Source organism: Drosophila mauritiana, chromosome 3R, assembly GCF_004382145.1.
Source record: "Drosophila mauritiana strain mau12 chromosome 3R, ASM438214v1, whole genome shotgun sequence".
In the NCBI taxonomy this organism is placed as follows: Eukaryota; Metazoa; Arthropoda; class Insecta; order Diptera; family Drosophilidae; genus Drosophila; species Drosophila mauritiana.
Window position 1 is genome coordinate 5,647,934 of NC_046670.1, and position 27,771 is coordinate 5,675,704.

The window sequence follows — 27,771 nt, forward strand, 5'->3', positions numbered from 1 at the left end:
ATAAGAGAATCGTAGGGAATATGTTTGGTTAAACGTTACGCTCAAATATATTATTGTTTAAATCACTTGAAACTGTTATGAATTAATAAGTATAAAAAAACATGTATATGTGAAGTAGTCTCTCTCCCAACGAAGCAGAGCAGCATTTTTAATAATATCTCGCCTTTATGGGATGAATAACTTAATTTGGAAACTCATTTTGATTTTAACTGACTTTTCATATTTCGAAAACAATAGGTACAATAGGTTTATTATATTTCAACACTTAACATTTGGCATTGCAAACAAACATGTTGTATATGTAACATATGTATGCAAATAAGTGCGTATGAACATATTTTGTTTGGTATGTTAAAGAAATTTTTGCTTTCTCTTAGAATCCTATTAAGTTACATTTTTTTGGAAAAAATGTAGTGCCCTTGTGCAGGCGGTCCACGTAGTGACGGTGCGCTCCATAAGAGTATGTACAAATTTTAAGAAAATTTATCTTATAAACTTATTTCTAATGAATTCCACAAGGAAAAATCGTCAATTTGTGAAGAATGTTTAAGAAATATGAGAATTTAAAAAGTAAAAACAATAGGCAGGAACAGAAGAATTAAAATATCTCTATTAGTTATTCTTTACGCCTTTTTAAATGTTAGTTATCTAATTTACTTAGCCAATTTGCCATGAATGTTGATGTGGTATCTATTCTTTGTATGAAAACAACACAAGAAATTGGACGTTCCTTATTTATTTAGGCCGTTATTTTCTTAGGCTACCACCTACCGCCTTTTTTCTCACACCCCCCACCACCCACACACACACACACAAGCTAAAATCCTACGGCATATGTAAACTATTTCTTCATATGGTACAAGTTATCAAAAAGTTATGAATTTAATTATGTGATTTTCGTATAAACATTTTTCAAAAAATATCAAATCACATCAACTATCAATATTCATAAAAGTATTTCGATATAAATATTTTAAGCTATCGATATATTGTCACTTTTTGTTTTGCCATCGCCAGCAATCTCGTCGCCTGGTAACACTTCTAATTTTCACGTCAAAGGAAACGGACGCGTTTTCTGTGTCGTCCGCGAGAGCAAAAAAACTCTGGCTTTAGTTAGTTATTTTATTGGAAAAATATTTAAGCAAGAGGTGAGTAATGGCGCTCCAAGTGAATATACACAGTAGGTTGCGGTCATAAAGCGATATAAATGTAATTTACACACACGCACACACAGACAGACGCGTGAAAATTTCCCAGTTTTTTTTTGGCTGCGGTGCATTTTTTTTGTGTGTGCCTTTGCCATTTTTCGGCACTCGCTTCTGGCTGCTGTAAACAATGTTTTAGTTAGTTGCAGCATTGAGTATTAAACGCGCATTGCACTTTTTCGCCTGCAGCCAACAAACGCATAGATACAGAAAAGTATTGATTTTCGTCCAAGATGGCGGACGACGAGCAATTCAGCTTGTGCTGGAACAACTTCAACACGAATTTGTCGGCCGGCTTCCACGAGTCGCTATGCCGCGGCGACCTGGTGGACGTCTCCCTGGCCGCCGAGGGCCAAATAGTGAAGGCCCACCGATTGGTGTTATCCGTCTGCTCGCCCTTCTTCCGCAAGATGTTCACTCAGATGCCGTCGAACACCCATGCTATCGGTGAGTTTACCCCTCAGCTCAGATCTGTAGCTCTACGTGATTTTTGACCTTATACTCCCTTCGCCTATCTTGCAGTATTCCTGAACAACGTCAGCCACTCGGCGCTGAAGGACCTCATCCAGTTCATGTACTGCGGCGAGGTCAACGTGAAGCAGGACGCCCTGCCCGCGTTTATTAGCACCGCGGAATCGCTGCAAATCAAGGGGCTAACGGATGTGAGTATATGTATACATTTGTGTGCGGTATATACTGGTATATCGAATCGAGCAACAACAACGCAACCAGCGCATAGCCTTTCGCGCCCAATACATACACACGCTATGGCTGGCGTCTGTATAAGAGCGCATGGTTTGACTGTACCGAGAAATTTCTCGCAAACGAAATGCCAAAAGGCACGCGTGCCAGAGAGAGACAACTGCAGGGGCTATGCGCGCAGCGTTTTTCTCGCTCTGGCACGCACGGCAGCGGCAAATTGGAGTGGTTGTTTTTGTCTCGCAGCGAATTCGATGCCAAAGCATAAACATTAATTTGTGGCATGAAAAAAGGGCACTATTGCAACTTAAATCTATTGAGCTTTTAAATTGGGAAATATAACTTAATGTTTTCGACTAAAGTTAACGTATTTGCAACTCTATTTCCTAATCAATTTTAGTGCAGCTGTACTAAATGAAACAGGCATGAGAACTAGAATATTTATTAATTCGCCAATTCAATAATTAGAAAATATTTAAAAGAAAGCATACTTTACTAATTTATGACTAGATTTCTTATTACTTTGCAAATTCCATTCAATCGGAATATTTATTTCAACATATACAATTGTGTTGAAATCGTCAGTTTTATTACTTTTTAAAGTTTATTAAGTTTTGACCAATGTTCATTTGTAATGAGGTGCTAGAACATACAAAATATCTTTTCACTTATTCCTAAAATATATGTTATTCATTAAAAATCAAATTTTTTTCTTCAGAACGATCCTGCGCCTCAGCCGCCGCAGGAATCCAGCCCGCCGCCAGCAGCACCTCATGTACAACAACAGCAAATACCGGCTCAGCGGGTGCAGCGCCAACAGCCGCGCGCCTCCGCCCGCTATAAGATCGAGACCGTGGACGACGGCCTGGGCGACGAGAAACAGGGCACCACCCAGATCGTCATCCAGACCACGGCCGCACCCCAAGCCACCATTGTACAACAGCCGCAGCAGGCGGCGCAGCAGATCCAATCGCAGCAGCTGCAGACGGGAACCACGACAACGGCGACGCTGGTGTCGACAAACAAACGCTCTGCCCAGCGCTCCTCCCTGACCCCCGCCTCCTCGAGCGCCGGCGTGAAACGCTCCAAGACAAGCACCTCCGCTAATGTTATGGACCCTCTCGACTCCACCACTGAAACTGGAACCACGACAACCGCCCAACTTGTGCCGCAACAGATCACCGTGCAAACCTCTGTGGTTTCTGCGGCAGAAGCAAAGCTCCACCAGCAATCGCCGCAGCAGGTTCGACAGGAGGAAGCCGAGTACATTGATCTCCCCATGGAATTGCCCACGAAGTCTGAACCTGACTACTCTGAGGACCATGGCGACGCTGCCGGCGATGCCGAGGGCACCTATGTGGAGGACGATACTTACGGAGACATGCGCTACGACGACAGCTACTTCACGGAAAACGAGGATGCAGGCAACCAAACTGCGGCAAATACGAGCGGTGGCGGAGTGACTGCGACCACTTCCAAGGCGGTGGTCAAGCAACAGTCCCAGAACTACAGTGAATCATCGTTTGTCGACACCAGCGGGGATCAGGGCAACACAGAGGCTCAAGGTTGGTTGAATTCCAAAGCATTCATGGCCAGAGGCCAATAGGTATAAGCATTATTTAAAGGGCATTAACCGCTTGCGAAATGCAAACACGTTTGAAAAGATTCCTCCCTTAAGGATCACATATGTATTCTAAACTTGAACACTTTCCAAGTCTATTAGCGTCGCAAGCGGATCATGTCCTTTTAGAGTCCGGCAAAGTGTGCTTAATTTTGTTTTAAACAAACTTAAGCTGTACTTCGCTAGCAATTAGTTAATGAATAGTTTACGGGCCTGTGTTCTATTTCGAAGCGACAAAGAGCACTAGGCAGATCTGCTGTCCGATGCATATTTGTTAAATGCTGGACGCAGATCACGCGGTTTTACACTTATTCAGTTAAAAGGTGAGTAGAGTGATAAAATTTGAAGAAGCTGCTACTACGGATATCCGATGTCAACGTGGAGCCGAACCCGTGAAGAGCTGCAACTACTCAAGGTAATACCCAGGCACACTTGAAACCACCTATCCATATATTTTTCCAAAATTTCCAGGCATTTGTAATTTTTTATTTGACTAAGCAAAGCGAGTAATTGGAGTTGGCGATCTTACATGATCAGGGGGTTATTATTTGGGCATGCGCACTTCTGTTTGAATAATGATCCTCTGATGATGCTAAGTCTACTGGGGTTTGTTGTTGTTTATGTTTTCAAACTCGTACTTAAAGATGTTGTCTGGATTTGTTCAAGCAACGTAAAAGCTTGCTGATGCAAATCCAGCAACGGCATTGATTGCCGAGTCTTAGAAGGTTGTTCGTATTTATAATACAACCTTGTTTTATAGTAAAAGGTTCCTTTCTTGATCTGAATCGATTCAAATTGGTTAGTGGGGGAAAAAAAAAAACGATATTAAGAATACATGTAGGGATACTTTCTATAAACGTTATCATCGAAGAGGAATTCATTTATTCGTCCAAAGTCGATTCTGTTGAATTTTTTGTGCTCTTTTTTTTTGTATGCGTGTTTATTTTGTTCCGAATTGTCCTTTTGAGCCTCATTTGATTTGCTTTTAGTGTAATACATATAATAAACCTAGGAATGTGAATTAAAAGGTGTCCAACTAAATCCATGATATTTACGAAACCCAAAAAATGCACATTTGGTTAGCGTATTTAAGGAAATTTCGAGAATTTATATTACCGTTTCAATCGTGCATTTTTGCAATTCATATTTTGTGTGCCTATTTTGGATATTTATAAATGCATCATATTTATGGATTACCCACAGAATACGATATATTTTTTTTATTAAACAAAATTTAATTGACTAGCGTACTATTACCCTTAGCCAACTTAATCTAATCGGTATCAACTTATTCAACGGTATCAACGATTCTTAAATTAAAGAAATTTATATTTAAGCAGTAATATTTAGATTTTAATAAAGTATGACTTAATTAGTTCCGGTAAGTCAACGTTATATTTGTTGATGTGTGAAAAAATAAAGAATTAAAATTTTATTAAATGCAGAGTTGCCATTTCGTGGAGTTTGAGGGCGGTGTTGCCACTCCCGGAAACCCTAATTGAATATGCACCCCTGGACCTTCGGTAATGTGGCAACGCCGTGCAGATTCATAAAAAAATGCAAGCCAATTTGTTTTGTTATTTTATTGCATCCGAATTACACGGCCTATTTGTTCACAATTAATTATTTTCAGCTTGTGACGGTGTGCGTGGTGTATTAATTTAGTATTTAAAGTGATGGGGCTGGTAACGAGGGCAACGCCTCCGTGTGTCCACCCTTTTTATAATCTGTGATTTGAAAGCCAAGAGATGCAAATGCTACCGTAAGTTGAAAAATGCAACCACGCCGCATTTTGGTAAGTATTATATTAGCCAACCCAAGGGTCCTCCGGTTCACTGAGAGCGAATAAACTGCTTAAAGCCAAAGTCTAAACTAAACGTTGTTTTATTTCGCCGATCCTAACTTAGCGCTTAAGCCGTATGTGTACATATATTCACTAGAATAGCAACTAGATCATTTAAAGACTGTCATTTATATTATGCCCACTAAATCAACTTACCCGCCTTCTTATCGCCCCTATGCTTTCGGTTTCCCTCCACTCTCGCAGATACGGAGATCAGTTTCATTCGCAGCCAGAAGAAGAACGCCCAGCTGGTGTTCCGCAACTACATCTACAACAAGAAGCTCACCCAGGCCAATGGACAGACGACCTGGCGCTGTGCGGATGTGCTCAAGTTGCGCTGCAAGGCGGTGGTCATCACTCGCGACGGACACTTTATCGACGCGCGTCGTCAGCACAATCATGAGTCCCACGCCTCGAGGATTGGCCAGCGACAACTGTATAAGGTGGAGCAGGAGCTGGAGGAGTACATAGAGATATGCACGTCAAACCCGAAGATATCACAGTATCTGGGCAGCAGCAACATCATTGTGACAGCTAAGGACGGCAAGGACTGCAAGTTGTTCCTGCCCGCTGCCGAGGCTACCGAGATTGAGATGCAGGCCCTTGTGGACGCCGCTGAGGAGGAGTTGGATGAGGAGGAGCGGCATGCAGAGGAGCGGGTCCGGGATCGGCAACGGGTTGGCAGGTGGCGGACAGAGGAGGCCAAACATCGATCCCTGCTGAAGAGCGAACACCCCTAGGAGTTATCAGCTAGCACCTAAGCTAATTATTTATCTCGAACCACGGCAGAAGTCGATTTCACTTGGGAGTTTTTAACCAATCTACAGTCAATCAGTTGGAAAGTCTTTGTAAAGATTAGAAAGCCATAGCTGGTATTATTTTGGCTTATTTTGAAAACCAAATGCTTTCCAGCTCTGTAATAGATAATACATATTTATATGTTATACCACAATTCCACAAGGCTCAAGGCCATTTTGCCCAATGAAATCGACCCAACCACTCGATAGTAGATTTTAAGCAACTTGTCTGAGTTCTGTAAACGTATTTCATACTTAGCTCCTAATAAACTAAGACCAAAACAAAAGATGGAGCTCATTGTGGACTGGGTAACCCCATTGTTATTAACCAAATATCTTAAGTTTAGACAACTGAACTAACGATGAAAACGTCTTCTTTTCAGATGACGAGCTGGTTTTCATAGAGAGCCCCTGGTCGACGCCGTGTCTGGTGTTGAATGGCTACATGTACAACTGCCACAGTCGCAAGAGCAACAAACAGTATTGGCGCTGCCACAACTACTCCAAAAAGGTGCACGAAATGCGCTGTCGATCTCGCTGCGTCCTGGAGAACGGTCGCCTCAAGAGTGTGACGGGCGGACTCCATAACCACCAGCCGCACACGGAGAAGATAGACAAGATCATTCAGCGGAACAAAATGGCAGCGATCGGCACGGGAAGAAAGCTCTCCAGGATGCACAGCTTCACACAGCTGCAGCTTCAGGAGCAGAAGCAGGATTTCATCGATGAACACCAGTTGACTAGCGATGCGGCCACATTGCAGCTGACAGATCAAGAACTGATGCACGCCTCCATGATGCTCATGCACGAATAGATTGGCTATACAACTGGTCTTGGCAGTGCAATGTAGTTACTAAGTAACAGCTATTAAAAGTACATATCCAGGAGGTGGACTATGTACACTTATTTGCGGTATTTTCATCCTAGTTACCCGAATTTGCATTTTGAAGTGTCGAAAGCGAATGAATCCGAGTTTAATTTGAAGTATAATGAATAAGATTGTGAATATAGCTGTAAGACCCCTGATTTCGATTAACCAATGAAGGTTTTTTTAAGTTCTATATACTTTGAAAATCCAGTTGCTCCATTCCCTTGACGGCTAGGTGATCATGTGAAATAAAGATCTGAACTCATGAAAGTAACCGAGCTTCGTTCTGGTCAATTAGGATGCGAGGTATCGAAGAGTAGGCGTAGTGTCTGTCTCCATTGACTAATTGAATCCTTTTCTTTCAGTTCTCACCTACGACGATAGAGGAAAACTAGTCCACGAGGGATTCACTTTCAGCTGTTACTCCAGGAATTCTGGGAAATGTCTGGCCTTCTGGCGCTGCTCCATGTACAAAAAGTTGCACTGCACTTCGGCGCTGACCACCCACATCAAGTCAATAAAATCAATTCGAGGATTTCACAATCACAAGCCGCCAGAACGACTAAAAACATTTGTCCCCAGAGTGCTCGATTGCCCACCTCGTCCTCCTAAAGAGAATTATTAAATCTTACGAACTGAAGATCTATAAAATTAGTTTGATACTTTCTTCTAATCTTAAATTTAAATGTGACATTTGAATACAGTGTGCAAGACTCACGTTCAATTGGGAAAACATACGGTTTGAACATTAAAGTTTAATGCATAAATGAACAAAACAGTGTACAAATTAGCTAAGACCAATCATTTATTAAATGAAATAAGCAAACGATAGTTTATTTAAACTATTTAATGGTACCTTTTTATTCTAATACCCTTTAAATTCATAAGAAAATCATTACATTTTTACTCCTCTTAAATTACAGGTTTGATTTTTAAAGCTGCACGACAAATAGCACCTATTCAAAAAGTGCGGCAGGTGCGGGATGACAAATTTTTAGGCACAATCATAAAACTGGAGCCCGCTGGAAGGCTGAACCTGAAGAACCCGGACAACATCATTCGCACCTCGTCCAACGAGCACAACTTTGTGTTTGTGGGATTGCCTCGCATGAAGGGAAAGTGCGTGAACTGCCTCAAAAAGAACAGGACGGGCCTGAGGAGGATCAACACGCTGTGCAACACATGTCCTGGAAGCAACTGGATGTGCGAGCCCTGCTTCGAGGAACTCCACTCTTGAGTGAAGTGAGGAATTGATGATATCGACTGAGTCAAGGTGAAAGTTCAAATTCAAAGACACAAGTTAAAAAATAAAAATAAAATGTCGTAACCTCTCGAAAAATTTAACTTCATTTCCTATTTTACAGTATGCACTTTATGTAAGAGAACTTAAAATAAAATGTTTCATTAGCACACTTTTTGGCCCTCATTATGCTGAACTTGTTTTTTAAAGTCTGTCCATGTAAGTATATTTTTTTTTCCTTGCAGATTTGGAGATAGGAAATATTGTTTGCCAATCTAAGTATCTGTCAAACTTTGAGCTTGGTCAATGGAAGGACAGATGACCCCTAACACATTTGTTTAGGATTGGGTTGGTAATAGCAAATTGGTTGGGGTTGCCTCACTTTTTTTTCAATATATAGTTTCAAAGTCAAGCTGTTTTAGAGGAGGCTTTAAGTGTTTAGTAAACTATCGAACTGGCATAGTAGAGGAAGTTGGCTACAGTCACAGTCACACTCTCAGTTACGTTTTGGATCCCGTCCTTTGGCTGACTCTACCCCGATCCTTCTTCTGCGGCGGAAAACCGTGGTTGTGGGACGCATACAGTACCTCCAGGTAGTTGTTTTTGGTGGTACGGATGCGAGCACGGCACTTGGTGGTGGAGCGCGTGGCACAGATCCACTTGGTGCCGCGGCCATTCTCCATGAACTTGACGTAGCTATGACCGCAGTAGTTGAGTTTGACCGACTCGCGCTGACCCTTGGTGAAGAAGAACTGGCTGGATTCACCTTAAAAGATAATAGATATGTGACCCGGTGCGTTAGTAAATCGGTGATATTCGCTTGAAGGAGGGATCTCAAGTGGATTGTGGAGAAAGTTCGAAGGTTCTACAACAATTCAATTGCACTGTTTGGGGCTTACGTTTATTAAATGTACACATAATAAATTGTTTATAAGCTGAAACATAATTGCTAGCTTGTCCGCCTTCTAAATCGCAGTTTTATATTAATAATTATGGGAGTAAGCTAAGTTAATTTTGTTTGAACAAAGGTATAACAGAAGGAACAGATTTTATTCTAAACAACTCCAAAATATCAAAGGAAATCATGATGCATTTATCAAATTATACAAATGGGAAAGGAAACCTTGGAATATGCTTCGTTACGCTTAATAAAAAGAGCTTTAAAAATATGTTCTTAAATAATAATAAAAATGTTATTTATTGGCTAGTGGTTGTGTTTAGCCTTTTTAAATTCATCAAAACTGTTCGGCTTTTGGTTTTCGACGTGGCAAGTTCAAAAATGAAAGAAGCAATCTGAATCTGCGATCTTTCGTCAGAAAATAAAAAGCAATCTTCACTTCCGACGGCTGACCACTCGCGTGGCGCCCGTGACATCCGCTACGATTTCTTCGTATTTCAGGTGCATCCCCAGCTCGCTGACATCGATTGTAGCTGGGGATTCGTCGTCCAGTATTGCTCCAGCAATTGCATCGCTGGTCAGCTGGATTTCTTGTTGCTGCTGGGTTATCTGTTGATGCTGCGGATGCCTGGGTGTTGTGGCAACCACCTTGGCAATCGTCTCCACCGGCGGCACGCGGCGCACTCGCTTCTTTCGCCGCACGATCTCCTCGTGCGTGTGGAATCGGTTAAGCGGACAGACAACGTCGTTGATGGTGAAGACGCGGGAGCGACACTTTTGGTTCCACCATTGATTGCAGCGCCAGAAGCGCTTCTCCTCACCCGAAGACAGTTTCAGGGTCTTCTCGAAGATGAATGGCTGTCCGCCGTAGATCAGTTGCATTCGTCCCCGGGATGTTGCCGAGTAGATCGCCACGCTGCTTTCTGTGGATGGAGAAAGGAACACATTGTGATTAGTAAATGGTCAATTGCTGGGCTATTTGCTAGAGTAGAGATTCAGAGTCGGTGCAAGTCATTTTGCCAAGACATGGCTCTTTAATATATCTTTCTTCTTAAAATATAGTTATTCTGTTTATAGGCGACGCTTCTTTGGAGGATGATTGTGCTCCGGCTGGGTCAGATATACTTTGTAGCTACCGTTCTCGAGCTTCTTGGCCGAAAACCGAGCTTTGCACGCAGGCCTTCCATTGCGACGGCTTCGACAGTGCCAGTAAGTTGTGGCATCGTGCTCGTTGGTCTTCGAGTAGGCATACTTTTTAAACATCAGCTTTATGGTCTTCCGCTGACTTCGGATGACGCGAATGTTCGGGATAAAGTCCATCTGTTTGCCGTCCGAATCAAATATGGCCTCAACTGGGAGATGGCGCAATGTTGAAAGATTTCCTGTAAAAGAAACGGTTTAGAATTAAAAACGGAATCCGTCGTAGTGAACAAATCAAATGTAAAAGAACTTAAGAAAATATGCTAATTATAAATAAATTTAATTACTTCAATATCATTGAATGGATGTATTTAAACATTTTTTAATAATTTTCAAATCTAAAATTCTCTCGAGAAAAATATGCTTTAGTTTTGATATGTAATTAGAGCTGGCACATTAGATTGGCATTGAAACCCATGCATAAACTCATCAAACTGTTCACCAAAACGTTATTCATACTGAAGATCATGCTTATCCTAACCAGTAATCAGTCGGCGGGCGTGCTTTACTTGATCTACATTTTAATCGATCGAGTGTTAACGCAGAGTGGATTCCTCTCGAGGCACAGTTTCTGGTCAACCACGCTAATGTCTGTTTTCTGCGTGGTGTACATTGTGGGATGTGTGTGCAGGTTGCTGGTCACGTGTATAATATCCCCTCCACCGGTGATGCGAGTAACCAGGCGGGCCCGGCACTTGGCCTTATGGTACATTGAGCACTTCCAGTCTCGACTTTTTTGTCCCTCCCTCAGCTTTTCATTGGGTGTGTAGGTGTTTCCCTCGTGGTAAACGAGATCGGTTCCTCGGTTGGAGCGCACATACTGCGCTAACTTCGAGTTATCTGCAAAAGATTGGCGAATCTAGTTAGATCACGGTCAGGTCTTTCAATTTATAGATGAGGATGTAAGAGTATTATGGTTTTTCGTTGGTAGTGAAAAGCAGTTAAACATTTTAAACGGAAACAGCATGTTTATTCCTCTAGACAGCTCGGTACCTGCTACTTCTTAGAGATACGTCCGCTCACAGCATCCGTACGGGCGTGATTATGGCGGTCGTGCCTCATCCGCACTCTGTTCGTGTCCGTATTCAGAATGGCCCGGGCCCGGCAGTTGCTGCGAAAGTTGGCGCACTTCAGATAGGTGCGACGCAGTTGTGTAGTACCGATAACGAAGCGGTAGCCATCGATTATCGTAACTCCGTTCCGTCGGCAAACACAACGGTGGCGAAAATCTGTTAGAAGATTTTCATAGTAAGTCATAAGTTGTTTGGAATTAACTACAGCTTAAAATTAGTTTATGGGAAACGTGCTGATGAGTATTAGTAAAGTAATTCGGATATGTGGAAGCCCAAAACCAAATGAACAGTGATTCCATTTCACCAAAATGTTACAATTAGACGAAACATTTATATTTAAACTATTTAGTGTGACTAACAATTGCCAAAGCCTGCATGCTTTGCATCCTGAAACATTGTTACTTGGAGTTGCGATCGCCGGGACGCTTTCGACAGCGCTTGTGGGGCTTAAAGGCATCCGCCGGATGATTGTGGCGTCGGTGGCTCAGCTTGATGCCGTTGCCACTCTCCGGATTTGTGACGCACCTCGCCGGGCAGCGGAGCACGCTGTTGCTGTTCTTGGAACACACCCAGTTGATGCTATTTCGGTACTTGCGTTCCACGGAGTACATGTGCCCCTGGAAGATGAGGTTCTTCCCACCGCGACGATTGGGCACCAGTTGGTAGCATGCTGCAAGAATTGGAATAGATTAGTCAGAAGGCCTCCTGAGTTGCGTAAGGACACTACAGAATCAACAACGACAGGAGAGGCGGAAGATATAAACTGGTTCAACGTAAACACCTTTATTAGACTAATGAGATGGCACAGGTAGTTCGTAACTTAGGGATGGTTGTGAAGCCCGCTCAGTGCCGAGATCCGATTGGACTTGGTCACCACGCGGGCGGAGCACTTGATGTACTTGCAGCGCAGCTTGACGCACTCCCAGTAGCAGACATCCTTGATTCGGCGATTGAGGGTAAAGGGCTTCCCATCGATGGTCAGCAGGTTGTTACCCCTGTTGCTTCTGGTGAAGCTCACCTCCAGGTGGTCAAAACTCTTCTTGCGGGAGCCACCGGGCGTCTTCTTTCTCCTTGCCACCAGGAGAGGCAGGTGCAACTTGAAGTCATCCTCCTTTTCTGCAAGACACAAGTTGGAGTGGGAGGAAGGTGTGTTGATTAGAGCGCTCTGACTGATTGATTGCCCAAGAGGATCCGCCAAGTAATATATGCCTGCTTCACTGTAGTTTCTATACTTTATTAACATTGCGCGCATGGCGTCGCTTTGCAATTTCGTTTTAACATTTGTACACATTTGCTGAAATCCCAGGCGTCGTTGGCATTTATGCATCTTCATTACTCGCCATTGGGCTCCCTTCTTTGGGAGGCGGCCCTTTTTTGCACAGCTAGGACTCCACCAACACTATTCACTTTTCGGGGCCATTACAAATCTTAATTTCACCTTTTATTTAGTAATTTAGCAACAATTTTCGGAAATCACTTCGTTTTTTCACAACTGTGGGCGACATTTTTACAGGGTTGCCAGATCAAGCGCTTGCACCCAGGGCTGCAATGTTCGGGAGTACAGTAGCTACAGGTATGCGCAAAACTATTGAAAAATAATAGACCATCTTGAAACCGGTAAATCGACTTCATTTTACTTACACGGAATGAGCTGTTTGATTGACATATTTATTAGTACCAATACCAATATTCATATTTTGCTAGAATTTAGTAATATGTTTACTTGAGTTTACTACTTGAGTAATATTAAGGAAGGTATGTCATTTTCACAATTAAAATAACTTTAATTCAAACAACGTAGCCATTTGCTCGCCCTTTTACCGAGGACTCGCTGTGTATCGAGTGCAGCCCTGGCATGGTTGCTGCCATTTCCATGTCTTCTGTGACTCGCGTGGACTTGCTTCAATAAATAATTTGTGTTTTAATATGTGAAATTGGACAACGAGTGTGATAAATAATGGGAAAACTGTTTTGACGCGAGAATTGCGCTAAAAGTGTAGGCGTAAGATTCCTAATTGAAATGAAATAAAGACTCCCTAAAAAAGAAAACCGCAATATCCGTGTTTTATTTTGTTTATGTTTTCCCTTGACCTCCTAAGGTAAAGTGTTTTAATCGCTTTTGCCACCTTGTGCCGTTCCAGATGGCCCGAGCAAGGACACTGCCATCCCGAAGCCCGCGGAGCATCCAAGGAAACCAGCAACTGATAGCGTCCAGAAGTCCCCTAGAGATGCTGACGCTATCCCCTTGTTCGATGGCAGCCGCGTCTTTGTGTCCAAGGTGGCTCTGGCCAAGGCGTATATTCCCATGCCGATGATATATACGTGCCGTGTGATGGATCTGGTGATTGGTAAAGACAAGCTGGTGCGCATCGCCCAGCACGAGGAGACTACGGACAAGGACCTGTTCCAGGACATCATAAGTACATAAAGGAGCTGCGCCCGTTGCACGAATATTCGTTTTAACCTGTGTTGTCTTCCATCTTTGCAGCCCATGTGTGTAAAGTGTTTGCCCTGCGGGGCAACCAGCTGACCCCTTCCGCAGTACAGGAGTTCATTGACCACAAGCTGTCTACGCTAAAACTTATGGCTATCAAGGAGGGAAAATAGTTTAAATTGATTGTTGCATTCGTAAACCGAAATAAATGCCTGTACCAGAACTTCCCTTTAAACCTCTTGTGCACTAGTTAGTGGTCTCACCTAGATCTCCCAAAATAACCTCAACTAATGTCTGTAAAAACACATCTACCTCCCTTTCCAGGTGTCATCCAGTCGCTGAAGGCGCTCTTCGAGGGCAAAACCACCGGTGCCAGCATCCAGTACACCACGACGCAGCGAGGCAGGGTGATGCTGGTCTACGAAGGCTATCGGTATGTCGTGAATCGCCAGAGCCTGAAGAACGTCTTCTGGCGGTGCTCACGCTACGTGAAACACAGCTGCCGGGCCACCTTGGTGACCTCCAAAGTGCAGGAGGTCACCCTGCGCATCGCTGGCACTCCGCACACCCACGCTCCGGAGGTCAGCTCGATGGATCTCACGACTGACCTGCTGGACGAATTTCCGGAGCTGCAGTAGGCTCCGGAGGACCAGCAGTTAATATAATATACTCATAGATTTCAGCTCTACCTTAACATAAATAAATTAAATTAAATGTGCACATAATACGTAGTTATGAGTGTTCTCGTTCTGTACCTACTATATAGTTGTTAAGCCTTCTTAAATCCCAACTAATCCGTTAATGTTTTCATTTTCCAGTCAAGATCAAAATGGAGCCTTCGCCGACGCCTGGCCACTCATCGGATGCTGCTGTCGCCGCCTTGGCCGTCACATACTTAAGCGATGAGGAATCGTTCCGGAAACCCTTTACCCTGCCCAAGCTACTGGACGGTAAGTTCTACAAGAACATCCAGCCGAACCAGAAGACGCCAGGCGCTATCCAGGCCACCTGCACAACATGCCACGGACTGATCTCCGGCACCACCAAGTCCACGGGGAACTTTCTCAGCCATATCAAGAGGCGGCACAAGGAGCTTTTGCCCCTGTGTCAACTTTACTGCCAGGCCAAGGCCAACGGCACTGTGCCAGTGGTTAAAAGTTCACCACCCAACCCGAACCATTTGCTCACATCGGCGACTCCCACTCCTGCGATGGAAATGATGACCCAAGTTGCGCAGATGCCCACGTACGCCACAGCGCCCACCCACCTCGGCATGCCGGTGACGGTACCTGTGCCCGTCTCCATGTCATTGGCGATGCCCATCTCCCTGCCCCACGTTCAAACGCCGCAGATGATGGCGCTGATGCAGCAGCACCAGGCGCACGGTGCCGTTTTCATCAGCAAAGATTATTAACCCCGTCGGTTGTGGGCTCACCAAATTCTGTGGTTTCAATAATCTGTTGTACTAATGTCGATGTAGAGTGTACCTAAGGTGAGCGATTTTTAGCGGGCAAGGAGTCTTTGCAGAATTTTAAGGACACCCATATACCATGTTTGTATAAATAACATCACGGTGGAATTGGAAGCTACTGCAAAGTACTTGAAATATTCCAAAACTTGCGGCTGCAAATCGAGCCACCTAAACCTAAGCTAAGTGCAAATTTTTATAGGTCCTGATTAGCTTAAGCAATTTACAAACCGAAATAAAGATAATGGAAAAATCTACTCTACTATCCTGTTTTAGCCATATACGCTAGTTACATATTATTTTTGTGAACATTACCAAGACAATTTACTGACTTGATGCTTATTGTTCTTTCAGATCGCCGACGTTACTCAAAAAAGTTTTTGAACTTTGACGGGCCTGCTGAGTTCAGTCTTTCTGCCCATAGACGTCCGAGGCTAATCATTGCCAACAAGCCCTTTATCGTACACCGTATTTTGGGCAGAGACAACCTTATCGGATCCTGGCGCTGCATGTATCATCACAAGGGCTGCAAGGCCCGAGCCTCCACGTTCATGGTGGACTCCGAGGTGAAATACCGCAGCACGTGCTCATCGCACAACCACAACAATGTCAGGACTCAGCAAGAAAGCCTAAAGATGCCTTGGGTATCTACCGACTAGGACCAAAAATGGTCCTGTTCTCACCGTCAAGAACATTCCAATCCTTGCACAGCATAGGTAATATACACAGCTTCTTCTAATTCTTCGTAGATATATATCAGCAACACGTAATAATAGAGAACGAGAATATTATTGATTATTTAAAAGTACACCAAAATTAGCATTTAGTTTATATGGATTTCTTGAAAAAGTCATATAGTTTCTGAAACATAATAACTTAATGCAACGTGAAATATCAAAGTACTCATGCATACATAAACTCTAAATTAGATTTCTACATGGACCCACGAGAATTGATTAATTCATAAATCTTTCAAAAAACGGTATAAGATCTCTTAACGCAAATACGTTTAGTGCACAAAATAAACAAAAACTATTTAGAACGTATGAAAGAATCTCTTCTAACTTATAACGAGATCAAACATATAATTGCAATTCGTTTAGATGTTCATCTGATTTTATTAAGAGTTCATATTTTGTACGTAACACAAGCCATTGTTTAAGTCAGTGCCGTGGCCAAAAGCGTCTAAGCAATGAGAACAAAATAAATAATATGACCCGGGACTTTAAGAATTACAAAAATGGTACTTTGAGATCCCAGATGAACAGGCTACTTACCCATCATAACTAGGCTCGGGACACTCAGTCTAAATCAATGATATACGCTCAAGAACAATAGTAGAATACATTAGCTTAGCCCTAACAGAACTCGGACGTTTAGGTTGGGAATGTCTAGGAAGCGGCTAAATCTTGGACAGCTGGTCTGGGTTGCCCTCGGTGTCCATTTTCCAGGAACCCTGGATTTTGTCGGCGGCTGTGAGGGAACTCAACTTCTTGTGGATCAACATCCCAGCCGCCTTGGCCGCCTCAATACGCTTGTTGTCGCCCATGTGATTGTGCACATCTGAAGATGGAAAGAAGCCATTGTGTGACATAATGTCTTTGCTTACTTCGCATTACGAACCATTGGTTACATAGAGATCATCGCCGATGGTCTTTAAGCGACTGCGGCACTTAACCGATCGGTTTTGGACGCACTCCCAGTACAGGATATTATTGCTCTTGCCGAAGAACTTAAGATTGGAGCGGTACACAAAGTTGTTGATGGTCAACAGAGTGCCGCCCTTGCGGCTGATCAGGAACATCTGCGGACCACAGTTGCGGACGTGTTGGGTTACTGAAAGACAGGAAAGGGCGTATGTTATTTATCATTTAAACGGGGGTTTGAGTACAGCTACGTATTAAGTTAGAGCTTACTAGCTAGTGAAATGGTTTAGGTCCGATTTATTGACATCGTTTTATTACGAAAAACTTAATTATTTAGAATTATTAGGGGTATTTAAAACCCAAATGGATATAGAAAGTATAATGTGAAGCCCTTAGGCAGCTCAGATCTTGTACTGTTGGGCCTTCTTGAGCCTTCTCGATCATAGTTAAGTTTATATAGTAAAAAGAGTTTGAAGATCTAAGGCATATTCCGTGTCACTTCTTCTTGTTCTGCAGTGCCTTTTGCAGTCGTCTCTTGATTTTTTCACGGAAATCATTGGGATCCACTTCTTCCTCCTTGGCGGGCGTCTTCTCCGGTTCGTCCAATTCGATCTCGTCGATCTCCTGAATCTCAAACTCCTCGAAATCTTCCTCCTCCTTGTCGTCGGCTTCCTCGAGCTTGGTGGTATTCTTGATCAGCAGCTCCTTACTGGGCGACAGCGAGGATATGACTCCCGATTCGCCCGGCATGAACTGAGAGGGCAGGCAGCTTTTGTCGCTGGCCTGCATGAAGTGCACGTGTTCGCCCTCGTAAGGAAAGACTCTTTTCTGGTCGCATACCACCCGCACCTTGCACTCCTCGCCGTGCTCACGGTAGCAGCACTGAAACACCGAGTAGTCCGCCTTGCGGAACGAGAACTTGAACAGGTGGCCATTGAAGATTAGCTTGACACCGCCTGCGAATGAAGCGTCAATTAGCTTGGCTATCGTGGAGCAGGATTTTGGCTTCTAGCCAGGATTCGGACTCACCCTTTGTGGTGGAGGCGTACACTGCAGGCTCGCTTGCCTCCTCGTTTAGGGTAGCCGCCTGTAGTTTTTCCAGGAGTTTCGGCTTGGGCGTCTGATCCTCAACCTTTGTTTTCGGTCTGCCGCGTTTACGTGGTGGAATCTTAGATGCAGATGCGGATGTGGCGGCTGTCAATTGGAGAATCAAACGCAACAGGTTAGAACATCTGGATAAGATTGGGCCATTCGGGCGAAAAAATGAAAATAAAACAACTGAGGAGGGTCTTTTGCTGGTTATTGTGTATTTTATTGGTTTACAAGCAGGGAGCAATATACAAATATATAAAATAAAATATTTAATGCACGAAAAACACGGTTTAAAGAAGAAGAGCACTGTACTTTAGAGCTGGCACTCACTATGTTATCGATGCTTGGCACCTAACACTATCGATAAGTGCTTTTCTATTTGGCTAAATATATTCTTAGCAAGAAAATTTGTGTCTGGGATCGCTTCTGATATAAAAATGTTCTCATAGTAGTAGTCCTTCTCCTTGCCTTGATACATCATCGATTGTTGAGCTCATAAGCCTACATTTTTTCAAATACAAGACAATCCGAATTCTGAAAATAACGAAATATTGCAAGAATATCAGTAAAATAGAGCTATGTAAAAATAAAATACGTTACGATTCAAATACAGTTAACAGCCGATAGCCGATAGCTCCGCTAACAGCACTGCTTGTGCTGCTGCGGGCACGCCATTTTTGTTGTAGTTGTTATTTTTTCGCCGTGTTGTGTTCGCTGCGTTTTTGTATTTTGTCAAACAAATGAATAGTCTAAAGTTAAAAAAAGTGTTGTGGCATAAATGTGGATAACTGCAGCATGGCAATTAATGTTCGAAGTTTGCAATATGTGAATTATCCTGCGAAAATGCAGCGAGTGAGTGCGTGTGGCCCTGTCCGTATGTATGGGCGTCTGTGTGTGTGCAGCGATTGTCACCTTTGTTGTTGTTGGTGTCTCAAAAAGGAATCCCTCCAAAAAAGTGCCAAAAAGCATGTTCTATTTGAATTTAAGGTGAACTAGTGTTTTTTAGTGATATTTAGTGATTTTTCTGTGCAGTTGTGGAATTATTGTGGAAAGTGCTTTGTCCCCCAGGTGAGTCCACCTCGCTACCAATCAACCCTTCTTGACCACAAAAGGAATGTCTAGCCAAATACTAGAATATTAGACTATCAATCGACTTGTAGCCAGTTAAAGGCAAACTAGCTACAACCTTTTACAAGTGATATAAATAAGCGGCTATAAATAGTAGAGTGTATCGGGAATTGCCTGCAATAAATAGTTTACTCAGCACCTCAAACTTCCATGTGTTTTTCTCTGGGCTATACCTTTTTATTTCCAAGCCACCCGGGTAATAAAGACAGTTTCCTTGGATCCTCCATTACAGGTCAGTTCATCGGCGATATTCCGCGTGGCCAGTGGATCGATAAGCATGAGTACTTCTTCCTGAAAAACCAGAAGCAGGGCTTTAACCTGGTATTTAATGGATACATGTACAAGAAGGAGGCTAGTTTCCGGGCCACGGTCAATTGGATCTGTTCCGACGGAAATGGCAAGCGTCTGAACGAGAACAAGTGCTCCGCGAGGGCCATCACCAAGTTCGACGGAGGGATCAAGCTGGGGAAGAATGCCCACAATCATCCTCCGCGCTTTTTGGGTGGCAAGGTGCCCGCTAAACTAATGCCTAAGGATGCCTTTTATCCTCAATATTAAATGAGATTACACACACCCGAAAGAATGATATTTGTACAAAAGATTATACCCAGTTGCATGCAGTACCTACATTAAGCTCATTAAACTTATGTGGCAGCCGTCATTTCGTCATCATACCATCTTCATCTTCGTCTTCATTTTCTCCAGCAAAAGACCAGAACAAGGGCGTCCTCTTGAAACGCACCGCTCAGGGCGAGTTCCTGGTGGTCAGCGGGAAGTCTTACAAGAAAACCCGTGCCATGCAGTACCGCACCTACTTCCATTGCTTGACCAGGAACTGCCCGACCTACTACGTCCTTGTGGAGCTGAGCCGACGACCTCGACTCACCAGGCATTATGAGCACGCCCGGCACTGTGCTAGTAGGATGTAGGATGTGTATGTAGTCATAGGCCGAATCCGCAATGTACAATATACCGAATACCATTATACCATTAAAGCAATCCCAAGTGTTTTATTTCCTCTTCTGAACTAAAAATCCCCCCTAATCCAAGCATCACGCACAACTAACGCGGAAAACTCTTCTTATTGTAGCCAAATTCGACTACCAGATCAGCGTGGATGTGGGCGAGGCCACTATGCAGCTGGCCAACGCCTCGTCTGCCGGAGTGATCAACAGCAACTCTCCCTTCTTTATCGTCAGCAAGTACGGCACCAAGCAGATCATGCTCAAGCAGCACACCTTCAATCGTCACATCTGCCGGGACGACGTCACCTATTGGCGCTGCAGCCAGGTAATTGGCTAAAACTATACATTCGAATAAAACGTTTTAGTCGTATTAGTATTTTGTTTTAAATTCTGCCAAAATTATTGAGAAAATATAACTAACCTAGTTACTGTTTAATCTTAGTCGAGAGAAAGATAAGTAGAGCCTACTTTTCTGAGTTAAAGACAGTTCTAATTAATTGTTAGTTATTTTGTAAATTTAATTGCATTCCTTTCACAATATATGCCAAATCTACAACAGTTAATGTATTTATTGTGGATCTCCTTTTAGTTTGCAGTGTTGCGATGTCGTGCGCGGCTCAAGACCAAATTGGATACACTCACCATCCTGAACAGCGAGCACAACCACGAAGTTATCACTAAGGCGCGAAAGTACGGCTCCCTGAAGCGCCAGCGAGCGGAAGCCGAGGCGGCGGCGCGGGCGGAGCGTCGTCAGGACCCGCTGGAAACGGCCGCCACTTCAGCAGCGGCAACAACGACATAGCGCCCTAGTCTTAAGTCTAAGTGTAAAATATTGCATCACCTCAACACTCGTCTGACTTAATAAAAATCAAGTTAGCTAAGTTTCTCGCTCTTCATGCGTCTCTTTGGTCTCTAGCTTTAGATCTACGTCGTACTCCTCCACCAGTTTGTACTAACCAAATATGTCTTCCTTCTATTCACAGGTTCTGTTGCGTACTACTCGTACATCACCGGCTTTCGAGGGAGCCGAAAACTGAAGATCGGAGAGTTCTCCTTTACTCGAAACAAGACCTCAGGATTGAAAACTTATTGGTCTTGTGCTCGAGCGGGTGTTCACAAATGCAAGGCCCGTGTGGTCACCGCGCAAGACCACGATGTGACTATCAAATGCGGACAACATAACCATCCGCCCTACTAAAGAATCATATGAAAACCGCCCGACTTTGGATCATTGTATAGAATCAATTTATAGCATATTTATTGTAGAATATAAATCTTAAAAATCGAAACCGTATTTTGTAAAATTCACCCTTCAACAGTCTTCGCAGTAGTACACTTAACATTTAAGCTAACTCAAAGCTGATTTGTAATCTTACAGTATTGGACGACCTGGATGACATGAAGGGCGCCATCAAGCACAGCCTACTCACGTTTATTCGGGGACAGCGTGGCTGCAAACTGCTGGCCTTTAATGGCCACAACTACGTGCGAAATCGTCGCAATAACCTGAAGACCTACTGGATATGCTCCAAAAAGGTGAGACAAAATTTAAGTAACCTTAAGGAAAGCTAAGCAAGCCTATGAAGTTAATACTTTTATGACAGTTTCAGACTTTTATTATTAGCTAGCTCCTATCTTTCTTCCAGGGAAGCACGAAATGCAATGCTCGGGTGGTCACCAATGTGGTTGAAGGTGTGCACAAAATAGTACTGGAATCGTGCCACCACACCTGCCTGAACACGGAGCGAAAAAAACGGCTTTCGGTATCAAACGTTGCGGAAAAGGCGCGAAACAAGTCGGAAAAGTCTGTAGCCACTGGCTTCATAAAGGAGGAAGCTGACGAGGATCTAACACTGGAGCTGAGGACGCTCAACTTAAGCATCGAGGACCTTAACAACCTGCAATGAATCGATACTCAAAATCTAGCCATACCTTACGATATAGAAGTAGACTATTATGTGAATCTAAAATAAACTGTTTGTCTTGTGTATTTAAGCAGAAATGTCCTATATGATTTAAAGAAACTATCTGAATGTGAATGGTATGATTGCGTTGCCTTTAACTAATTCTGCCTGTTTTTCTATGTTTTAGTGACATTTGATGTGTTAACCGATCCCATCGAAAAACCCGAACAACACCAGCTAATGAAGCGCGTTCGTTTGTCCAAATCCATGGAGGGCGTGCACTACGTTCGCACTCCGGCCGGGAATGTTGTTCTGCACTGTGGGGAGCATCGTTACCTGCGGAACGCCGCCTACAAGGACAAGGTCTACTGGAAGTGCAGCAAGTGGCGCAAGCAATGCCGCTCCCGCGTCATCACTCACATCTTGCCGAATGGCCAATCCCGCTACGCCGTCAGCGGTGTGCATAATCATCCATAGATCAAAGATCATTCAGAGGACTGAATCAGGACACATAGCTGTAGAGATTAGGCAGCTTTTTGTACAGAAAGATATAGTAAACGAAATTGAACCGAAATCCATTTCTAGTTTTGCGCATTAACACCTTAAAATTTGTCAGATCTTTAGCTTGATATATAAACAGGTTCATGAATATTTTGCAGAAGATTTAGTATTTATTAAGGTGAGGTGAGTGTTGCAATTGACTTGTTTAAAACTTTACTTATGTTTATGAATAGCAACTTCTTGTTTTATTTTATTGTACCTAAATATATATTTCTTTATAAATCTTTATTCCGCAATGCGGTGTGGTTTTTCTTTTTAATTTTAAACATGTATACCATTTTGCGTTCACACTCTAACTAGTTTTTTTCTTTTCAGTTTTAGGTGAACTGAATCCTAGTAACCTGGCTGACTTTGGAAACGAAAGCTTCTTGCCCAAAACCAAGGGTACACGGCCACAGAATGTTCGCTGTGGACTGGCGTCCGATCAGAAGTGCGTCCGCACCCTGGACGACTGGGATCGCATCCGGTATGATCGGACCAGGAGCGGCGATGTTCTGATCTACGACGGATATCGTTATGATCGTCGTGCCAACTACAACGATATCGTATATTGGGGATGCGCTAAAAAGCGACTAAGCTGCAACGTTTACATGATTACCCACAAAAACAAGCCCACCTATGTAGCCATTTCAGGCGTGCACAACCATTTGTAGACGTGCACACATTGCTTTATTACCAATAAACTTACCATTATTCGTTTGAAAGCAAGTTTAATAGTCATACACAAGTGTTTAGACACTCCCAAGTTTATGTTTATTCTAATACCTGCTTTATTCTTTTAGAACTGGCTGTCTTCGGCACTGGACAGCGGGGAAGAACCGTGCTGCTCTTCCAGAACGAGAAGTTCGTTAAGAACCGATGCTCCGCCTCTCGTACTTATTGGATATGCTCGAAAAAGGTAAGTTTAACTACAAGACTTTGCTGAAAATCTTAGAATTGAGGTTTTGTGTAAGAGAAATCAATTAGATAAAGTCTGCTCATAATTTTTCGTGTTTTGCTAAGAATATTAAAAATAAATTTCCTTGATTTTTTAATTAGATATATGTATATGTTTAATATGCAGAGTTAAAGAAACAAGAGTTAATAATTAATAGATTTATAAAACAGCATTTAAAGGAGCACTGACACTCCTTGTTATATACTAACTGCTTTTTAAGACTTTTTGAATTGGAGTGGAGAAGTAACGACGTATTCCTTTGTCCCACCAACAGGATGTGACGGTCTGCCGGGCTCGTGTCGTGACAGCGGTGGACAAAAACGGACAGGAGCGAGTCATCAAATGCACCTACGAGCATGATCACAGCCGTAAATTCCCTAGCAACAACGCAAACCTGCCTGTGCTCATAAAAAGGGAGAAGACCCTATCCTTGGATGCGTCCTAGGCTTACATTTAAGTGCACATTGTCAAAACCATTAGACATCTAACAATCCACTCTTAAATAAATAACTGCTTTTAATTTTAAACAAAATTTACGACGAACTACATCTGTTTCCATAAGGATAGACCTAGGCTTTTGCCGTAGCACTTGTTCACAAATTCCCAAACTAATCCAGACTTTCCATTTCATCCACAGCATTTCATATTGACTTCGCGGACTCCAAGAAGAACGGCGGCAAGTTGCTGGTAATCAATGGCTTCCGCTTCTTCCGAAACAAGAAGCGTGGTCATCTGCAGTACTGGAAATGCCGAAATTATTACAAGGAGCGTTGCCCTGCCATCGCCATCCACGACGAGTCCACTCTCATCCTGCGACTTTGTCACCAGCACCAGCACACGGAAAGCAACGACATTGAGATCAAGCCTCTGCCCGGCTCAGAAACAAAGTTAGCGGAATCCGCAGAGGATGAGGCACAAGCGGAACCCGAGGCTGAGATGGATAATGAAGCCGATCCGGATACGGATCCTGAGCCTGCCCGTGTACCCCCTCTCATAATGGAGCCGCCGCCACTCCTTGAAATAAAATCGAAACTAAGGAACCAGGACTTCTAGCTGCAATAAGATACTGCTTAGCACCTAGTCCATAAGTCTGTAAAATATTTGTATTAAAGCGAAGCAATGTCAAATGTTTTTTAATACCTTTAAGTATCTATCTCAACCAATTCAACCAATGCCTAAGGTTAAGAAATTAGACAAGTTACTAAATTCCTTCTTCTGTATTCGGCTTTCTTCCAGAATTCGACTACGGACATGGACAGTATCGCGGCAACAACCCGCAGATCCAGTTCTCCGTGTCTAAGCGTGGCGGGCAACTACTCTGGCTCGACGGGATGAAGTTCTTCCGCAACAACATAAACCGCACGAATCTGTACTGGCGCTGCCATTGGTATTATCGCCATACCAAGTGCCCAGTGCTAATTTGCATGAGCAAGACAAACAGCAATGACTTCCGGCAGATCCACGACCACTGCCACATGCGTCCAAAGCGCAAAGAAAACCCCGGCACGGGAGGATATCCAAAAATAAAGACTCCTGTGGTGTCCAACGTGAGGAGTCTTCCGCAGAGCATGGCGCACATGTTCGATATGTAATTTAAGAGTCTTTCTCAGAAACATGTTAATAAAACAAGAAGAAATCTATGAGACACCTAAATAATTGTCCAATTTATTAAATGTATACTTGTATTTGCCAACACTTTCGACCACATCTAATACCTTCTTTCTTTATTGCAGTTGTTCTGGCCAACGAAGAGGTGCCCAATCCGGAAGATGTGCTGGTATTCTTTACGCAATCGCTGCGCGGTCGCCCCGCCATCATGGCCAATGGCATTCGCTTTCTGATCATGAGCGAGAACAAAAAGAAGATCCTGTGGCGCTGCAGCTCGATGGCCACAAAGAAGATCAAGTGTCCTGCACGCATCACCATGTTAAAGGAGACGCCGCCAAAGTTCATCATCAACAAGGCGGAGCACCTGCACGCTGAGCTCAAGCGGAACAAGTACAGCTCCAGCAAGGCGCAGACGCTGCGGGATCCGCACCAAATGGCCACCAAATTGGACTGCGAGATGGAGGGAGCTGGCGGCGTCAGCTTCGATCTGCACGAGGAGGAGCTCAATGAACTTACTCACGACGTCTAGGGATACTGTAGTTGGCATAAGGTGTACTTTAGAGACGAGCGACAGTGGAGCATTCAATCATAATAAATACAAAGAAAATACATTGATTGGAAAAACTTTTTTATTAGCTTCTCATTTGCCATCGCTTATGTCTACATTAGGTAACCCATACTAACCTTTAACGTTTCCACTCTTTTCAGGAAAAATATTCGAGTACGTTGTCAGCCAGAAGGGCCACGTCCTGCTGTTGCACAAGATGTACTCCTACATCCGGGAGAAGTGCATAAATGGGAAAACCTACTGGCGCTGCACACAGTACACCACCAAATCCAAGTGCCATGGTCGGCTCCATGTGCTAAACGGAAAAATAGTGCACACCAAAACGCACAATCATTCACCACTTGACCAGGAGCGAAAGCAGTACATGAAGCTGCGATTGAATGATGTGTGAACCATCTTATCATTGTCAATTCCAAGTAGTATTGATTTTGTAACACTGAAGTGAGCTATGTTATAGTTCTGATATACCCTAATTAAAACCAATATCTTAGAGCTTTGCTTAGTGCTCTGCTTTCCATAATTGTAGTTCAGTGAAAGGAAAACATTTATTAAGTTTCTTTTACTCCTTTATGTACATAAGAAAATGGATAAGTGGACATATTTTTTTATAGACTTATATATTATAAGTATACAACTAAGAAAATAATTTAAAACTGTGTTGCTGAACGAAAGTTTTTAGTACGTTTGATTTTCTCGATTAAAACCCTAAGAAAACAACCTGAAAGTGTGAGTAATTATAAACTTATGTAAAACATAATCCATTTAAGATTAATCCTATAGTTTTAGTACCCACTTAACTTTGTGTGCATATATCACTAACACCATGCTTTCCTTTGCAGGCACCTCACATTTGGCCACTTTTAGTTGCACCCGGAAGAAAAAGCGTAAGCTGGTAATCGACAGACATGAGTTTGTCATGGATCGGAAGCTGAAGAGCAGCATCAACTGGCGGTGTGCCAGGTATCGAAGTTCGAACTGCAAAGTCAGGGCCACCACCCACGTGCAGAAGAATGGCCAGGAGGTGTACCGACTGAAATATGCGAAGCACTCGCACCTGTGACCTAAGAAAACATACACATTCACATACCTGTTGATTAAATCTTAAAGCATTTTTATGAAATAAATCATTAATAATCAAGTTAAAGCTTAGCAGGTGCTGAACAAAATTTCAATGGAATTTGACTTTAGAAGTGTTTTAGGACTCTGAATGTATTCCATTAATTGGATTTTTAATGTTAAAGTAAAGTTACAAAAATAAAATAGAAATAAAAGTGCGTGTAAGAAATGTGGGATATTAAATACCCCTAAAGTTGTAAACCTTTACCTAACATTCATTTAATCTTTTATTTATAGATATAATACGCAAGCGAGGTATAATGATTGTAAAGGGCACCAAAGGAAAGCCCAAACTGCTGATGGGCGGCTACGAGTGAGTCTGTCGTATTGTTAATATTATAAATAAAGTAATATAACATTTTACCATTCAAGGTATTATCGAAACAATTCGCGGGGCTCAAAAACGTATTGGCTTTGTGCTCGGAATCGATATATGCGCTGCGCTGCTCGAATTATCACGTGCTCGGTGACTGGGGAGCTGATCATCAAGAACCAGCAACATAACCACGACACACTCAACCAGCCCAAAACTGAAATAAAGGAGAAATCACTGTCTTCTAGCCCTAAGACTAAAGATCCTGAGCATTAGCCAATGCACCCCGCTCCATTCCGCTTCAAAGTAAATTCGATGTACTCATCTAGATTTACACCTTATTTATACCCTATCTACAAATAATGGTAAATCAATTTATTTTAGTTCTATACTAATGGCGTGTATGTGCTTAGGTATCGCGTGTATTAGCTAAGACATTGCTACAAAGTTATCAAGGGCAAGTCTTACACTTTTATTTTAGTTTTAAGAGGATATTGGTTTCTTAAAATAATAAAATAAGCTTTGCATTTTTAAGAACCAATAAAGTATATATGTACAAATAAGGGTGATACCTATTTATATATATA

General features: G+C 43.0%; 8 protein-coding genes across 31 annotated transcripts; 1 reads left to right on the top strand and 7 right to left on the bottom strand.

The window, feature by feature from the left end:
• The first annotated feature begins 1,028 nt into the window (after positions 1 to 1,028).
• On the top strand, positions 1,029 to 27,543 carry LOC117142466 (modifier of mdg4-like). 23 transcript variants are annotated; one of them, XM_033306459.1, is made up of 6 exons: positions 1,029 to 1,148; positions 1,395 to 1,652; positions 1,728 to 1,867; positions 2,623 to 3,469; positions 21,556 to 21,713; positions 21,806 to 22,179. In XM_033306459.1, the coding sequence occupies exons 2-6, from the start codon at positions 1,439 to 1,441 to the stop codon at positions 22,082 to 22,084; spliced, it is 1,638 nt and encodes a 545-aa protein (XP_033162350.1). In that variant the 5' UTR covers positions 1,029 to 1,148; positions 1,395 to 1,438; the 3' UTR covers positions 22,085 to 22,179. The 23 variants fall into 23 exon arrangements, with proteins under 23 accessions (XP_033162350.1, XP_033162354.1, XP_033162348.1 ...); XM_033306473.1 differs by lacking the exons at positions 21,556 to 21,713; positions 21,806 to 22,179 and adding exons at positions 27,109 to 27,184; positions 27,244 to 27,543 and having other exon boundaries at positions 1,030 to 1,148; XM_033306475.1 differs by lacking the exons at positions 21,556 to 21,713; positions 21,806 to 22,179 and adding exons at positions 23,425 to 23,540; positions 23,854 to 24,111 and having other exon boundaries at positions 1,030 to 1,148.
• On the bottom strand, positions 9,148 to 10,086 carry LOC117142468. The gene has a single exon (XM_033306482.1). The coding sequence runs from the start codon at positions 10,051 to 10,053 to the stop codon at positions 9,607 to 9,609; it is 447 nt and encodes a 148-aa protein (XP_033162373.1). The 5' UTR covers positions 10,054 to 10,086; the 3' UTR covers positions 9,148 to 9,606.
• Positions 10,183 to 10,945, bottom strand: LOC117142471. The gene is made up of 2 exons (XM_033306486.1): positions 10,853 to 10,945; positions 10,183 to 10,553 (listed from the first exon to the last, which is right to left on the bottom strand). Exon 2 carries the CDS (start codon positions 10,489 to 10,491, stop codon positions 10,243 to 10,245), a length of 249 nt encoding a protein of 82 aa, XP_033162377.1. The 5' UTR covers positions 10,492 to 10,553; positions 10,853 to 10,945; the 3' UTR covers positions 10,183 to 10,242.
• On the bottom strand, positions 10,678 to 11,137 carry LOC117142473. The gene has a single exon (XM_033306488.1). It carries the CDS (start codon positions 11,081 to 11,083, stop codon positions 10,886 to 10,888), a length of 198 nt encoding a protein of 65 aa, XP_033162379.1. The 5' UTR covers positions 11,084 to 11,137; the 3' UTR covers positions 10,678 to 10,885.
• LOC117142470 lies at positions 11,121 to 11,889 on the bottom strand. Its single transcript, XM_033306484.1, has 3 exons — positions 11,804 to 11,889; positions 11,365 to 11,600; positions 11,121 to 11,211 (listed from the first exon to the last, which is right to left on the bottom strand). Exons 1-2 carry the CDS (start codon positions 11,838 to 11,840, stop codon positions 11,368 to 11,370), a joined length of 270 nt encoding a protein of 89 aa, XP_033162375.1. The 5' UTR covers positions 11,841 to 11,889; the 3' UTR covers positions 11,121 to 11,211; positions 11,365 to 11,367.
• LOC117142474 lies at positions 11,822 to 12,122 on the bottom strand. Its single transcript, XM_033306489.1, has one exon. The coding sequence runs from the start codon at positions 12,053 to 12,055 to the stop codon at positions 11,843 to 11,845; it is 213 nt and encodes a 70-aa protein (XP_033162380.1). The 5' UTR covers positions 12,056 to 12,122; the 3' UTR covers positions 11,822 to 11,842.
• LOC117142469 lies at positions 16,441 to 17,182 on the bottom strand. Of its 2 annotated transcripts, XR_004459564.1 has the most exons (3): positions 16,970 to 17,177; positions 16,624 to 16,909; positions 16,441 to 16,531 (listed from the first exon to the last, which is right to left on the bottom strand). XR_004459564.1 is itself a non-coding variant. In XM_033306483.1 (2 exons), the coding sequence occupies exons 1-2, from the start codon at positions 17,148 to 17,150 to the stop codon at positions 16,749 to 16,751; spliced, it is 342 nt and encodes a 113-aa protein (XP_033162374.1). In that variant the 5' UTR covers positions 17,151 to 17,182; the 3' UTR covers positions 16,441 to 16,748. The 2 variants fall into 2 exon arrangements, 1 of the variants encoding a protein (XP_033162374.1); XM_033306483.1 differs by having other exon boundaries at positions 16,441 to 16,909; positions 16,970 to 17,182.
• Positions 17,284 to 18,397, bottom strand: LOC117142472 (modifier of mdg4; the record flags this gene model as incomplete). Its single annotated transcript, XM_033306487.1, has 2 exons — positions 17,284 to 17,948; positions 18,022 to 18,397. Coding segments are annotated over 2 exons (837 nt in total), but the record flags the coding sequence as incomplete, so codon positions are not given.
• Positions 27,544 to 27,771: the final 228 nt, after the last annotated feature.

Excerpts from the sequence above, each read along its gene's own strand:
- LOC117142466 (XM_033306457.1), top strand. The coding sequence starts at position 1,439 with ATGGCGGACGACGAGCAATTCAGCTTGTGCTGGAACAACTTCAACACG. Across the intron at positions 1,653-1,727 it reads GTCGAACACCCATGCTATCG|TATTCCTGAACAACGTCAGC; the intron begins GTGAGTTTACCC and ends CCTATCTTGCAG. Across the intron at positions 1,868-2,622 it reads AAATCAAGGGGCTAACGGAT|AACGATCCTGCGCCTCAGCC; the intron begins GTGAGTATATGT and ends TTTTTTCTTCAG.
- LOC117142468 (XM_033306482.1), bottom strand. The coding sequence starts at position 10,053 with ATGCAACTGATCTACGGCGGACAGCCATTCATCTTCGAGAAGACCCTG.
- LOC117142471 (XM_033306486.1), bottom strand. The coding sequence starts at position 10,491 with ATGGACTTTATCCCGAACATTCGCGTCATCCGAAGTCAGCGGAAGACC.
- LOC117142473 (XM_033306488.1), bottom strand. The coding sequence starts at position 11,083 with ATGTACCATAAGGCCAAGTGCCGGGCCCGCCTGGTTACTCGCATCACC.
- LOC117142470 (XM_033306484.1), bottom strand. The coding sequence starts at position 11,840 with ATGTTTCAGGATGCAAAGCATGCAGGCTTTGGCAATT. Across the intron at positions 11,601-11,803 it reads GCATGCAGGCTTTGGCAATT|ATTTTCGCCACCGTTGTGTT; the intron begins GTTAGTCACACT and ends ATCTTCTAACAG.
- LOC117142474 (XM_033306489.1), bottom strand. The coding sequence starts at position 12,055 with ATGTACTCCGTGGAACGCAAGTACCGAAATAGCATCAACTGGGTGTGT.
- LOC117142469 (XM_033306483.1), bottom strand. The coding sequence starts at position 17,150 with ATGTTCCTGATCAGCCGCAAGGGCGGCACTCTGTTGACCATCAACAAC. Across the intron at positions 16,910-16,969 it reads TGATCTCTATGTAACCAATG|ATGTGCACAATCACATGGGC; the intron begins GTTCGTAATGCG and ends TTCCATCTTCAG.